This window comes from Sus scrofa, chromosome 5 (genome assembly GCF_000003025.6).
Source record: "Sus scrofa isolate TJ Tabasco breed Duroc chromosome 5, Sscrofa11.1, whole genome shotgun sequence".
Classification (NCBI taxonomy): domain Eukaryota; kingdom Metazoa; phylum Chordata; class Mammalia; order Artiodactyla; family Suidae; genus Sus; species Sus scrofa.
Genome location: NC_010447.5, coordinates 46341337 through 46357131, shown reverse-complemented (window position 1 = coordinate 46357131; position 15795 = coordinate 46341337). Strand labels below are relative to the sequence as shown.

The 15795-nt window shown below is 38.3% G+C and overlaps 1 protein-coding gene across 9 annotated transcripts in view; it reads left to right on the top strand.

The window, feature by feature from the left end:
• Nucleotides 1-15795, top strand: part of ARNTL2 (aryl hydrocarbon receptor nuclear translocator like 2) — a 192497-nt gene that overhangs the window by 125238 nt on the left and 51464 nt on the right. The window contains exon 14 of one of the 9 annotated variants that reach the window (XR_002344063.1): nucleotides 1811-1948. The exons of 7 other annotated variants lie outside the window; for them this stretch is intronic. Coding sequence is in view for 1 of the 2 variants with exons in the window: in XM_021092154.1 (XP_020947813.1) it covers nucleotides 1811-1947 (137 nt within the window). In the remaining variant the exon portion in view is untranslated. Of the gene's footprint in view, nucleotides 1-1810; nucleotides 6273-15795 lie in introns of those variants that run through there. One more of the 9 variants, XM_021092154.1, reaches the window with a different exon arrangement.

Below are 15795 nucleotides of genomic sequence, written 5' to 3'. Positions count from 1 at the left end.
TATAATAATTATACTGCTATTTTTAAGTTAATGCTACTTAGTGGACCTGTCATTAAAAATTTGATTATCAGCAGAATCCGTTATGGGCATTATTAAAACACACAATTTAAATAAAAGTTAAAAGAGCTTTTAGATCTAGAGAAAAATGTTCATTCTCAAGGAAAAGAAAAGAATTTTTAAAGACACAACTCATAAAACATTTGCAATGTAATTATTCATTTTAACTAAGTTTATGCAAAGTCTAAATCAAGTAAATTGAAGTGACACAGTTTTATACCCCTCATAAATGACTGATCTACTGAAAATGTATGTTAAAGAGAATCACAGGAGTTCTCATTGTGGCTCAGAGGGCGAATGATCTGGCTTGTTTTTGCTGACCTGCCAGTTCGATTCCTGGCCTGGGGCAATGGGTTAAGGATCTGGCATTGCTCAGATTAAGATCCCTGGCCCAGGGGTTTCTATATGCTGAAGGTGCAGCTGAAAAGGGGGGGAAATTAGGCACGTGGGGGTGGGGGGGGGAAGAGAATCATAAAAAAAGAGAGAGAGAATCATAGGATTTGCAGCTGCTTAATGGCTTCAAACAGACCCACAGAGTAATCACCTCAAATTCTGTTGTACTTTGAAAGATATCTAGAAAACTTTGGTTAATCTGTAGTTGTGTTTTAACCCTAAAATTCTAGGACCTCTTCCTGATCTCTGATTTAAATACCATTTCCATAGCTCCTCTTTATTTCCTTTTTCAAAAAAAAATATGGCAACTTCTGGAGTTCCCGTCGTGGCACAGTGGTTAACGAATCCGACTAGGAACCATGAGGTTGCGGGTTCGGTCCCTGCCCTTGCTCATTGGGTTAACGATCCGGCATTGCCGTGAGCTGTGGTGTAGGTTGCAGACGCGGCTCGGATCCTGCGTTGCTGTGGCTCTGGCGTAGGCCGGTGGCTACAGCTCCAATTCGACCCCTAGCCTGGGAACCTCCATATGCCACGGGAGCGGCCCAAAGAAATAGCAAAAAGACAAAAAATAAATAAATAAATATATATATATATATATATGGACTTCCCCCCCCTTTTTTTTTTTTTTTTTTTTTGTCTTTTTGTCTTTTGTTGTTGTTGTTGCTATCTCTTGGGCCGCTTCCGCGGCATATGGAGGTTCCCAGGCTAGGGGTTGAATCGGAGCTGTAGCCACCGGCCTACGCCAGAGCCACAGCAACGCGGGATCCGAGCCGCGTCTGCAACCTACACCACAGCTCACGGCAACGCCGGATCGTTAACCCACTGAGCAAGGGCAGGGACCGAACCCGCAACCTCATGGTTCCTAGTCGGATTCGTTAACCACTGCGCCACGACGGGAACTCCTGGACTGCCCCTTTTATAAGAGTCTTTTAAATTTTTGGAAGATAGTCTTTTGTCTCAGCCTTTTCGTTTTGGGGTTAAAGAAGCACTATTTTCACAAGGCCGATTTAAAGTTAAAATTTTCCTTCCAGGCTCTATATACATACCAGAGTAAACCCTAGCCCCTCACTTCCAACTCTCTGGGAGTCTGTACATGTTAGTGCTATTATTTTCTATTAGAAAACTCATAGACCAGCTCACTTATGTGCATCAGATCATCTAAGTGCAATCTATCTGACAGCAGACTGTTATAAAAATAGGTGACCCATTTAAAAGTATATTGGACTTCTGCAATTTAAAACAAATACTTTGCCTTCAATAATATGCTGTGTGGTATCCTAGCCTGGCTTTGCCATTTTTGATGATATTCATTTTTTAACCTCTACGTGTACTTACACAGGCCTGTATTTTAATTCAATAGGAGAAGGTGCCCAGCTGGATTTTGATGCCCTCTGTGATAACGATGACACAGCCATGGCTGCCTTCATGAATTACTTAGAAGCAGAGGGGGGCCTGGGAGACCCTGGAGACTTCAGCGACATCCACTGGACCCTCTAGCATTTGATTTTTAACTCTAGCAATGAGAAACATTTTAAAGCATTTCATTTACAAAAGACCTTATTCTACTGTACTGTATTGTTACTATTTTTATCTTCTATTCCTAATCATGTTCTACCAGTTTTTATATATTTGAAACTGACTTTCACAGGGATAGGGGGAAATATGATTTTTCTCCTCCAATTCTCAGAATTTTCTATAGACTACTTTACTCATTGAAATGGCTTAAAACCCACTAATTGCTATATTTTTGCTAAATCTTTCTAACCAAGAATATCACGTATATCTTGCTTTGGTTTTGCTTTAGTTTTTTGATGCAGTTGTTTTGAGTTTGAAGAATCTAATGTACTGATATTTTCCTTGTGTCTCAAATTCATTTATAATTGATTCATAACAGATTTGTGTAATGTGGAACATTTCCATTCCTTGTATATTTCCTTAATTGAGGGTAGGGCTTAGCCACTTTAAGAAAATAAGTAAGTACTTGGACATTTAAAGGGACAGTGCAAATTTGTAGAGGTAACTACAATGAATACGGTATTCAGTCTTTGTAAGCTTAAGCAAGCACAAGCCAGGGTAGTTATGCTCAGTCGAGCACTTTGAGATGGATTTTAAGTAAGATGATTTCTTATTTAAAACTTAAAAAAAAAAAAAAAAGCCAAGAGTTCAACTTTGCTTACTGAAAAGGGAAGATCTCAGTGATTAACTTTTGCATGTAAATTTTTCTCTCTTTTTTTAAAGAATATAACCACTCAAGAGTTTTATTACAGATAGAACATGTTTTTGATGCTGAAAAGGTATTTAGCAATGGGTTAGTCTTAGAGGAAGAAACAGGCCCAGGAAGATTCAATGCCTTGTGTAACATCACTATTAAGTTCTTGGGTCTTTTAATGTTTAATGTGTATAAACCAGTTTCATTATACACATTTGAGAAAGCAATAGTCTTGCTGCTTAAATGATTAGTTAACTGACTTAGAAACTAGACATTGGCTTTCTAAATCATTAGGCAGTCACAGTTACCATTGCCTGTAACCAAAGGTAATGATATAAACACATGTTTAAAATCATGAGGCAATGAGAAAATTTCAAAACCAATCTTCTAGCTGTAATTAAAAATCGAGAGCATTTTTAAACCAATAATTAATCTAGAGGTGGCTCAAACAGTGTAAGAATTGAGGATATTTAAAATACTGTATGTACATTTATCTTTTTGAAGCTCAAACTTCCATCAAACCTATGGTTTTAATAGTGCTTTCTAGTTTATCGAGTGTGTTCCCATATATTCTCTTTTGTGCCCCACAAATGAAAGTAAGATAGGCTAGGAGACTAATGGGGAAAACCTGAGGGTCAGATGTGGGGATCAAATTCAGTTTTCCTTTTCTACGTGGTGTTGTAACTCTCCAACAGATTTCCCTTTGAGCCCCTCTCCACAACAAAGCATTCTTTTGACCTTGCCTGTTTCCTCAGGCTGTAAGTAATAAATTTGAACTTGGAGATTGCCTCAATGGCAATCACAGCAACAGGCAACAACCAAAATCAAAAGTCCCTCCACTTTGACATTGGCACTGCAAGGGCAAGGATGTATTGGCCCCTTGTCTTGAGCTGATACAATATATCAGCCATGTCAAAGGGACAGTATCACTCCTGGTTCTGACATTTGAGGACTTGAGAGACATCCATGTTTAGAAGAAGCCAAAGAAACCCCAGAAGATGGGAGAAGATTGGTTTGCAGCAGCCTAAGCATGATAGTTAAGTCTGAAGAGGCAAGAACGATCACATCTGTTCTCCAAGTCGGGTAGAGAGATCTGCCTCCAAAGGTTAGCACTTTAGGGGTCTGAACCACTGCAGGATGGGCTAGATCTCCAGAGTCAGCCTAAGCTAGTGACAGCAAGATAGGTCACTGGGGCTACATGACCTCCAAAGCAGGTGGGGCAAACCCTAATGAAGTAAGGATCTGAGATGCAGAGTTTCTTGAAGTTGGCTATTGCTGCTTGCATAGTAGCAATTCTCTCTCTTTGCAAGGGAAGGGGTCATTCCATAGACCTGTGGGCGGAAAGCCACTTGAATGCTTGGATCCCTTAGTAGCCCTCTCTGATATTTATCTTCTCACCCTGGACCCAGAATCCAATCCATGCGTTGTAAGATATTGTAGCTCTAAGTTCAATGCTTTCTTCAAAATGCATTTGATTGCTACTGGGAGTGCCGTATTTTTATGGTTTACACTATATTACTTTTTTTCTCTTACCAATTAATTGCTTGCATTTTACTGAAAAATATCTACAAGTTTAATGAAAATATCATAAAAAGAATACTCTATTTTTAATTCTAAGAATTGCCTACAATAATATATTGGAGTAGGAGGAGTGCCTGGAATCAGAAGAGCCCACTCAACCTAAATGTATCTGTGTGAGCTCAAGCAAGCCATTTAACCTCTCTGTACCTGAGTTTCTTTATATGTAAAAAGAGGTTTGATCTTTCAGTTTACTTCCAGTTCTGATTCTGTGATTCTAATCCACGGGACTTGAACATTAGACACTAGAAATATGTTGTCCTACAGTATGATAGCCACTGGCTACGTCATCTATTGAGCGCTTGAAACGTGGCCAATACATATTGAGCTGGACTGTGAACATAAAATGCGTGCCAGATTTAAGAGACTTAGTATGAAAAAAAATACAAAACATCACATTAGCAATTTTACATTGATTACATGTTCAAATAATATTTTGGACATAATGAAACATTACAATTAATTTTAAAAATTTTCTAATATGGCTACTGGAAAGCTTTAAATTACACAGGTGGCACACATTATATTTCCACTCTAGAACATTTTTTTAAACAATGTTATGGTTGCACTAGTGGCATGTGGAAGTTCCTGGGCCAAGGATTGAATCTGAGCTGCAGCTGCAACCTGCGGCAATGCTGGATCCTTTTAACACACTGCACTAGGCCAGGGGTTTAACCTGTGCCTCCACTGCAAACCAAACCACTGCAGTCAGGTTCTTAAACTACTGTACCATAGCGGGAATTCCCTCCTCTAGAACATTTTAAGTGGGTATTATTTAAGCAGACCAAAGGTTATACAATAAGTATGCTATTTACCTCTAAATGCTATCTATGGTTTAAAGAACATGAATTCATCCTTAATTCAGTACAAATACCTGTGAACCTCTATCAACATATCACATATAAAAGTTTTTTGAAATTAGTAAACTTGAAAATGTTAGATATTTTATTAGCCCGAAATCAAATGAAAGTTGAGGTATGTGTTGACACTGTATGGTAGTCACTAAATTTGGAAATCCACTGAGAAACAGAAAGACAAATAGGAAGATACAGAATAAACTTTCAGTAAGTAAATGGAATTAAAGGAAGTATCTAATTATAGTGTCACTATGGGAAAAGGTGGTATTCATTGGTTGGTAAAAACTTTGAGGAATTTCTGTGGAGTCCAGGGCACAGATGTTTAAAATAGCCACTCTCTATGTATCATATCATGTTCAGTGAGTCCAGTTTCAGATTCTGCTCTAAAGAGGAATCTACCACTCAGTTAGGTCATTGCTGGGCTCTGGAATTAGAGACTCAGGTTTACCAAGCACAGTATTGTGGGTACAGCGGGATGCTCTAGAATTATCAGAAGCTTAAAGAAAACCTCCTGGGTGGCCACTAGGTGTCACTTTCCCATCCCTATAGTGCTTTGTTGTCATTAGATGATTTTTTTTCCCCAAGTTCCAAGGAGAGGAAGAAAGGCATTTATGACTTTTGTGTCCAGAATAAGTCTGCCTCTGTTTTTTAAGAAATGCTTTTTAAGAAAAGTCTGGGGAGATCCTTTCCACATAAAATAAGAATTTTGGTTTAGAGAACTTTCCAGATGTAGCTCCAATAAAAGCTGACTTTAGAAAGAAAATCCATCCATCCTAGAATGATGCTTTCTCAACTCATTTGGGAGTGTTTGGTGTATGTCATTGCTCATTCAATCCTGAGTTTAGGTTTGCCTTTTTTTTTTTTTAAAGGGTTGCATGTGTGGCATATGGAAGTTCCCAGGCTAGGGGTCAAATCAGAGTTACCCACGTCTGCAGCCTACACCACAGCCCACAGCAACACTGGATACTTAACCCACTGAACAAGACCAGGGATTGAACCCACATCCTCATGGATACTAGTCAGGTTTGTTACCACTGAGCCACAATGGGCACTCCCTTAGGTTTGCCTTTTGTACAATTTTTAGCTCTTTCTCATTTCACTTGCTTTTGTCTGTATGTTGGTATTTTTTAAATTTTTGTGGTAAATAATGAGTGAAATTAAACTATATTTTATAATAACTACTGGTTTGGAGTTTTTATTTAACATATTAAACCTCCTCCAAAAAAGTGTGTCCTTAACTACATTCTAAAGTGGAAACATAGACTGGGTAGATGATCCAGAGTTCTAAAACCACTGGGGACGGAGGGACATGTTACTATATACATTTTGGTGGGACCTGTTCATCAGGGTGTGCTAACTGCTGTAAAAACCCTAAAATATCAATGGCTTATGGAGTTCTCATTGCAGCTCAGGGGGTTAAGAACCTGACATAGTGTCCAAGAACCTCACTCAGGGGTTAAGGATCCGGTGTCACCACAGGTGCAGTGGAGGTCGCAGATGCGGCTCGGATCCAGTATTGCTGTAAATGTAGGCCGGCCCCTGTAGCTCCGATTCGACCCCTAGCCTGGGAACTTCCATAATGCAGGTATGGCTGTAAAAAGAAAAAATAATAAAAATAAAAATTAAAAAATATATCAGTGGTTTAACTCAGTAAAGTTTTCCTCCTCTTTATCACATCCAGTGTCATTAGTAATATGTCTCTGACTCTACTCCCTTCTCCTCCCTGCCTCTTCCTCTTTCCTTCTTTCAGCTTTGCTTTCCTCTAAGTGGATTTTATCTCCTAGTGGACCTTCTCCTTGATACTGATGCACAGAAGCAATTATACCTGGAAAGAGAGCTTCTCTGTTTCCTAGTAATTCACAAAAATGCCCATCGATGAGGCATCTGTTTTAACTTGTTTCACACGGACTTTCCTGTAGTCAACAGGCTGGAAGACAGCAAGGCTTTGGTCCCATGACAAAACCTGGGTTTAAAGTCATCCTTGAAAGGGAAAATCATGGTGAATATAGCCAACTGCCTGACAGCCTAGGGCCAGAGGAAGGAATAAGGATGTACTCAGAAGGGACAATGGAGAACTCATAATTCTTGACAGTTGATGATTTCCTAGAATTGTGAGCTTATTTGAGCCTCAAGTATCATTAGTTATTTTATTCTATTTTTGAAGGGTGGGGGATGGCAAGGTTATATCACATTTTTTTTTCTTTTTATACACCTGCAGCATACGGAAGTTCCCAGGCCAGAGGCAGAATTGGAGCTGCAGCTGAGGCCTACACCACAGCCATGGCAACCCACGATCTGAGCCACATCTGTGACCTACTCTTCAGTTTGCGGCAATGGTAGAACCTTAACACACTGAGCCACAACAGGGATTCCTATATCACATTTTTTCAGCCTTGCCTATTTTTTTTATTTAATACCTAGTCAGTAGTCACTTTGGAAGACTCTGTCCATTGCTTAAGGCAAGTATGTGTTGAGAAAGACAATTAAGAGTTGTCTTAAATCCTTGTCCACCTGTATGTTTCTGGCATTGAATTTATACTTAAGCAGTCTTAGCACTTGGCTAACTGTTAGGCAGTATTTCCCACAGTTATTCCTTTCCAGGAAGAAATCTGTTGCATATTGCCTTGGGGGGTAAATACATCAAAATAATTTTTGTATCACAGTAATTTTTGTGACAAAATACCTTTTTTAAAACATTAAAAGTAGGAGTTCCCACTGTGGCACAGCAGGTTAAGAATCCAGCATTGTCTCTGCAGTGGCTAGGGTTGCTGCTGAGGTGTGGATTCAGTCCCCCACCCAGCGCAGTGAGTTAAGGAGCTGGTGTTGTCGCAGCTGTGGCATAGGTCACAGCTGCAGCTCCCTGGCCTGGGAATTTGCATTTGCTGCAGGTTCTAGGGAAAAAAAATACTAAAATTAGAAACCTAGGTTATGCCAACTCATCACTTAAGTGAATGCTTGGAAATCCCATTTAATACTTGGTTGAATGAGCAGTAACTCTAAAGGGCTACCAATCTATTAGGTTGACATCTAGACCAACAGCATACAATTACCTGATGGCTTATTTATGGGAATCCACAGTGTTCTATTTGATTTAACAAAGATCGAGAAAGACATAGTGTAGGAAATAGTTTCTTACCGGGGCAGGGGGAGGGGGCTGATGGATACATATCAGATTATACATAAGATAATCAAATCAGTAATATTTACAGTAGAAAGGATACAATTCTATTTCTTTTTTTAGTAAGTGTTTTTCTTTCCTTTTTGACCTCCCCTCAGCATATGGGGTTCTCATACCAGGGATCAGATCTGAGCCACAGTTGTGACCTACGCTGCAGCTGCCACAATGCTGGATCCTTTAATCCACCGTGTGGGGCTGGGGATGGAACTCACAACCCAAGCTGCTGTAGTCAGATTCTTAACCCACTGTACCACAGCAGGAACGCCTACAATTCTATTTCTTTGTAATAACATTAGTAGCATATTTTGTTTCCAATTAGTTTTCTGATTATAAAGGAACTTTATATTCACTATTAAAAATTCAGAAATACAGAAATGCTAAAAACTTTTTTTTTTTGTCTTTTGTTGTTGTTGTTATTGTTGTTGCTATTTCTTGGGCCGCTCCCGCGGCATATGGAGGTTCCCAGGCTAGGGGTTGAATCGGAGCTGTAGCCGCCGGCCTACACCAGAGCCACAGCAACGCGGGATCCGAGCCGCGTCTGCAACCTACACCACAGCTCACGGCAACGCCGGATCGTTAACCCCCTGAGCAAGGGCAGGGACCGAACCCGCAACCTCATGGTTCCTAGTCGGATTCGTTAACCACTGCGCCACGACGGGAACTCCTAAAAACATTTTTTAAATTGCCTATAATTTCACCAACCAGTGAAAAATCACAATTAACATGAGTATTTCTTTTTTCTAGGCCTTTATATTCTGATGATTTTATAAAGTTAGAATCCTGTTACTTATACAATTTTATTATTCTTACATTTTTTTGTAGGAAAGTAACAGATGTATATCAATTACAATTCAGTATTGAAAGGCATAAAATTATGCCCCTCAAAGTCTTGATTTATCACAAATTCTCATTCTCCAGAGCAACCACTTAATTTCTTTGTTTTGCTGATTATGGTATTTATACTTATGTTCCTAAACATGCTTCTATTGCCACTTCTTGACTTGTTCAAGATGGATATAGAACAGCAAGGTAATTTATTTCAGTATTTCCCTATTAAGGAATATTTAGGATGTTTGGATAGTTTTACTCTTATAGGTAACATGTCAGTCGCCATCCTTCTACACAAATATTTACTATTTTGTTTAGAATGCATTTCTGGAAATACAGTTACAGATCAAAATCGACCAATTCCTATATACACAAAGTTTGTATACAGTGTTCTTTCCTGAGTTAATTTTTACCTGGTTAAATAGGTCAGTCCTTTCTTTTTTTAATTTTCTTTGCTTTTATGCTCAGAAACACTTGTCCACCCCAAGATCAAATAAACACACACTTGTATTTCCTCCTACTCATCATGAGGTTTCATACTTTTACAATAAAGCCTTCAGTTGAGCTGAAATTTATTTTAGTTGATAACAACACAGATGTCTACTTATTCTTTCCAAAACATTAGCCACTTGCCCCACAATCATTAAGTGACTCATCCTTCCTTTTTCCCACCATTTTGAACTGTCACTTTTACCGTCCGTTAAATTCTTATATCCTATTCTAGGACCTACTGGGAAAAGAGGTGGTGAAGGTGGAGGCGATGCTAAGTGGGGAGGGGAGGTACTTCCATACTCCTGAGTTAATCTGACTGCCTTTCTTTCAGCGGTGCCAAAGTGCTTAAATTAATTAGATGTAATAGAGCTTGATACTAACAGTGTCTCACCTTTTCTTTTGAAGCGTTCAGAATGTAACTTTCCAAAACAGGCTGCTTTGGCCGATTCTTTTAAGCGGAATACACTTGAGAAACAGCAGATACAGGAAGGTCTCCCCCTTTCTACCTCCAAGCAGGACCTGAAATTTCCCAAAAAAGGTGCCCTCTCTGTACCAGGAAGACAATATTCTTAGCATCAGAGACTGGAAATTGATGCTGAAATGGGCCTGTATGAAGAGATCTTCTCAAGTAACAACCAATCTTCCATTCGTTTCCCCCATTTAGTTCCTAGGCACTGCTCCATAATTTACTGCCTGTAGCTCAAGATCCTTTGTCTTTTTTTCTCTTTTTAAAATTTAATTTTATTGGAGTATATTTGACTTACAATGCTGTATTAGTTTCAGGTGTACAGCAAAATGAATCATATATATATATTTCCCATTCTTTTTTCCCATAAACGTAATTATGAACTATTGAGTAGATTTTCCTGTGATGTATGGTAGGTTCTCATTAATTATCTACTTTATACAGTAGTGTGTATATGTTACTCCTGCCCTCCCTTCCATGGCTCCACCTATGGTAAACCTATGGTATGATTGGTTTTGAAATCTGTGAGTTTGTTTCTTTTTTAAAAATAAGTTCTTCTGTATCCTTTTTAAATTAGATTCCACATATAAGTGATATCATATATTTGTCTTGTCACACCCCCACAATTTATCCTTCGTCGTGTAAAAAGGGATATAAATTTTTGTACCTAGTGGCTTCTTCTTCATTTTCTTTCTGGAAACTCCTATGCACACACATAAAATTAAATAAATTTGAAAAATGCTTTTCCATCTGTTAATCTGTCTTTTGTCTGTTTAATTTTCGGCCCAGAAATAGAACCTAAGAGAATAGATGGAAGTTTACTCTTCCCCCCACACGCTTCATTCCTTTTTTCTGAAAAGTTTTAAACATATATATTTCTATATATTTATACATTTATAAAATAGTGTGTGGAGTTCCCATCGTGGCCCAGTGGTTAACGATTCTGACGAGGAACCATGAGGTTGCTGGTTCGATCCCTGGCCTCGTTCAGTGAGTTAAGGATCCCGCATTGCCATCAGCTGTGGTGTAGGTCACAGATGTGGCTTGGATCTGGTGTTGCTGTGGCTCTGGCGTAGGCTGGCAGCTGTAGCTCCAATTCAGCCCCTAGCCTGGGAACCTCCATATGCTGTAGGTGTGGCCCTCAAAAGACAAAAAATAATAATAATAAATAAATAAATAAAATAAAATAAAATAGTGTGAAGAGTGACCTTTTCTGATCTCAACATTTCTTTTTTTAAATAAACTTCTGAATTTGTCAGACTACAAATAGATCACTTAATTAATTACACTTATGTTACAACTAAATCTTTCAAGAATGGTGGTGATGTGTTTTGCCTTCTACACTTTTGTTATATATGGAAGATGTTTATTCTTGGAACAACCATCTGTCCAATGCTACAGTCTGTGTTCCCTTAAGTAGTTGACATTCTGAGAGAATAAGAATAATCCAACATTTATTAAATTCTTATGATGGCAGGCATAGTTCCTAAGCCTTTAACGTATGTTCATCTAAGTGCCCTAACAACCCTGGAGATAAATGCTCGTACACATGACGAAACTGAGGCTCAGGGTTAAATACCTGGACAATGTTGCCCAGCTCATAAGCTGTGGAGCTGGATCCAGACCTGAGCTGCCCAGATTGGCACTCTTAACCCTACCTTTCGGTAAACCTTTCGATTTGCTGTGGGCTGGCTCTCAGGGTCTTTCTACCTTCCCCCAAGACCCTCCTTTACTCAATGCACCACTATTTATTTTTCTTCTTTAAAAAAAATTTTTTTTTGTCTTTCCGTTCTTTTTAGGGCTGCACCCACTATGCCACGATGGGAACCTCATCTTTTAAAAATATTTTTAGGGGAGTTCCTATTTTGGCGCAGTACAAACGAATCTGACTAGGAACCATAAGGTTTCGGGTTTGATCCCTGGTCTCGCTTAGTGGGATAAGGATCTGGCATTGCTGTGGCTGCGGAGTAAGCTGGCAGCTGTAGCTCCGATAGACCTCTCGCCTGGGAACCTCCATATGCCGTGGGTGTGGCCCCAGAAAGACAAAAGACAAAATATATATTTTTTATTGTAAAATAATACAGAGTTTGCTATCTTAACCATTTTTAACCACTTAACCATTCAGTAGGATTAACTATATTCACACTGCTGTCCAATAGATCTCTAGAACTTTTTCACCTTGTGAGACTGAAGCTCTATACCCATTGAACAACTTCCTATTTCCCCTCCTCCCAGCCCCTGACAATCACGATTCTACTCTCTGTTTCTGTATGTTTGACTACTTTAGATATGTAAATGGAGTCATACAGTGTTGACTGGCTTACTTCACTCAGCATATGTCTTCAGGGTTCACCTATGTTGTGACATATGCCAATATTTTCTTACTTTTAAGGCTGAATGATATTCCATTCATATGTATTTACCATATCTTTACTTGTTCATCCATCCGTAGACCTCTGCTTGCTTCTATCTCTTGGCTACTATGAATAGGGCTGATATATACATGAGTGCACAGATAACTCTTCAAGATCATGCTTTTAATTCTTTTGGATACACACCTAAAAGTAGGATTGCTGGATCATATGGTAGTTCTATTTTTAATTTTTTGAAGAACTGCCACACTGTTTTCCATAGTGATGGCACCATTTTACATTCCTACTGATTAATACACAAGAATTCTAATTTCTCTGCATCCAAATAACACATTATTTTTGTTGTTGTTGTTGTTTTATAGTGCTCATCCTAATGAGTGTAAGGTGATAGCTCATTGTGGTTTCGATTTGCATTTCTTTAATTATTTGTGATGTTGTGCATCTTTTCATAGGCTTGTTTCATAGGTTTTTCATGGCCATTTGTATGACCTTGAAGAAATGCCCATTTTTCTATCAGGATATTTTTCTATTAAGTTGTAGGAACTCTTTATATTTTGGATATTAACCCCTTATCAGATACAGGATTTGCAAATATTTTCTCTCATTCCGTAGGTTGCCATTTCACTGTTAATTGTTCTTTTGCTGCACAGAGATTTTAAATTTGATATAGTCCCTTTTGTCTATTTTGGCTTTTGTTGCCTATGATTTCAGTGTCTATTTCCATCTCAGTAGCTGAAGCATATATGGTATCTATTTGGGAAAAAAATACATTACAAACTTAGAAAAACCATAGTGAAATGAATTTTGAAAACCTTAGGAGATGTCTTGAAATATACAGTAAGAGGAGTTCCTGTCATGGCACAGCGGAAATGAATCCAACTACGAACCATGAGGTTGTGGGTTTGATCCCTGGCCTCGCTCACCCTTAAGGATTCAGGGTTGCCATGAGCTGTAGTGTAGGTCGCAGATGCGGCTCAGATCTGGCATTGCTGTGGCTCTGGCGTAGGTTGGCAGCAACAGCTCTGATTAGACCCCTATTCTGGGAACCTCCATATGCCCATATGCCAAGAGTGTGGCCCTCAAAAGACAGAAAAAAAAAAAAAAAGAGAGAGAGAGAAAGAAATATATAGTAAGAAAATTGTACTTAAAAATCATTGCTTAGTTCAGCATAGTAAATATGAGAAGCTATTCTGTACAATTATATAGGAAGAAATGGGACAGAGAAGAACTATTCCTCTTAGATTTTCTAGAGGAGATATAGCAGATCATAGTATTTGTGCCACCATCTACTCCACACACCTGGAAGACACAGCCAAAGAAACAAACACACTTTTTCTTGTTGAAACCAACTAGGCTTCAGAATCCTTCTCAACACAGAACTCCAGGCAACCATTCATATTCAACTGAGTCAACATATACATCAAATCTATTTACCTTCCTGTCTTTAAGCACTTCCAAAACAATACTAGGTGAAGGAGAATGCCTCAAACATGCCACATTGAAAAATGTCTCACGACTGCAGATTCATAATGATTTTTTTTTTTTTTTTTGGTCTTTTTAGGGCCATATGTGCAGCATACGAAGTTCCCAGGCTAGGGGTTGAATTGGAGCTGCAGTTGCCACCTACAGCAACCTGGATCCAAACCATGTTTATGACCTACACCACAGCTCATGGCAATGCCAGATCTTTAACCCACTGAGCAAGGCCAGGAATAAAACCCATGTCCTCAGGTTCTTAACCCAATGAGCCAAATTATGGGAACTCGCCATAATGATTATTAAACATATGAAAATCACTGAGAAGTTCTCCCAGAAAGAAATTATTTAACTGATTAATCTATCATTTCCTAATTAGGTATTACCATAAAATCCTTTACGTCATGTCACATAGTTTCTTTTTATTATTATTATTTTTTTTGCACATGGTTTCTTTTTAAAATACTAGAAATTAGATTTTTATGAAATAGGTAATATTTGAAATATTGAAATAGTTCTCTGATATTTCCCATAGAAAGATCATTTTATAATACTTGTCAGCACTCTGAAAAATGTTAGTCAACTTTATTTTACATCTTATCTTGTAGAATGCGATCTTCATAAATAGTTTAATTTTTCTTAATTGAAATACAGTTGATTTAGAATATTATATTACTTTCAGGTGTGCAACACAGATACAAATATTTTATAGATTGCACTCTATTTAAAGTTACTAAAAAGTATCTTTGTTCCCTATGTTGTACAATATAGCCTTGTAGCTTATTTTATACCTGGTAGTTTGTACCACTTAACCCTCTGCCCCTATATTGCCCCTCTCCCCATTTCCTTCTCCCCACTGAGACTAGTTTGTTCTTTTGTCTCTGTGAGTCTGTTTCAGTTTTGTTATTCATTCATTTGTTTTATTTTTTGATTCTATATTCAAGTAATAACATATAGTATTTGTCTTTGTCTTATTTCACTAGCCTAATAGTCTCCAGGTCCATCCATGTTGCAAATGGCAAAATCTCATCCTTTTTAACAGCTGAGTAGTATTCTATTGTGTGTGTTACATATATATATGTGTGTGTGTGTGTGTGTGTGTGTGTGTGTGTGTGTGTGTGTGTGTGTGTATGTATATATAAACATCTTCTTTATCCATTCATCTGTTGCTGGACACTTAGGTCACTTCCATACCCTGCCTATTATAAATAAATACCTTCCATACCCTGCTTTGATGCTTTGAACATTGGGGTGCATATATCCTTTTGAATTAGTGTTTTTATTTTCTTTGAATATATATACCCAGGAGTGGAACTGCTGGGTCATATTGTAGTTTTATTTTTAGTTTTTTGAGGAGCCTCCATGCTATTTCCTGTAGTGGCTGCACAAATTTACACTCCTACCAAAAGGGTTTCCTTTTCTCCCCTACCTTGCCAACATTTGCTATTTGTGGTCTTTTTTTGGTAATGGTCATTCTGGTAGGTGTTCGGTGATGTCTCAGTGTGTGTTTTGATTTACATTTTCCTGGCGATTAGCAAAGTTCAACATCTTTTCATGTTCCTGTTGGCTATGTACATGCCTTCTTTGGAAATATGTCCATTTGGGCCTCCTGCCCATTTTTTGAATATATGAGTTGTATGAACTGTATGAATATTTTGGATATTAACCCCTTATTGGTCATATCATTAGCAAATATTTTCTCTCATTAAGTAGGTTGTCTTTTAATTTTGTTGAGAGTTTCCATTTCTGGGCAAAGGCTTTTATTTTATTTTATTTTATTTTATTTTTTGCTTTCAGGACCAGACGCACAGCATATGGAAGTTCCCAGGCTAGAGGTCTAATTGGAGCTACAGCTGCTGGCCTACACCCACAGCAACGCAGGATCTGAG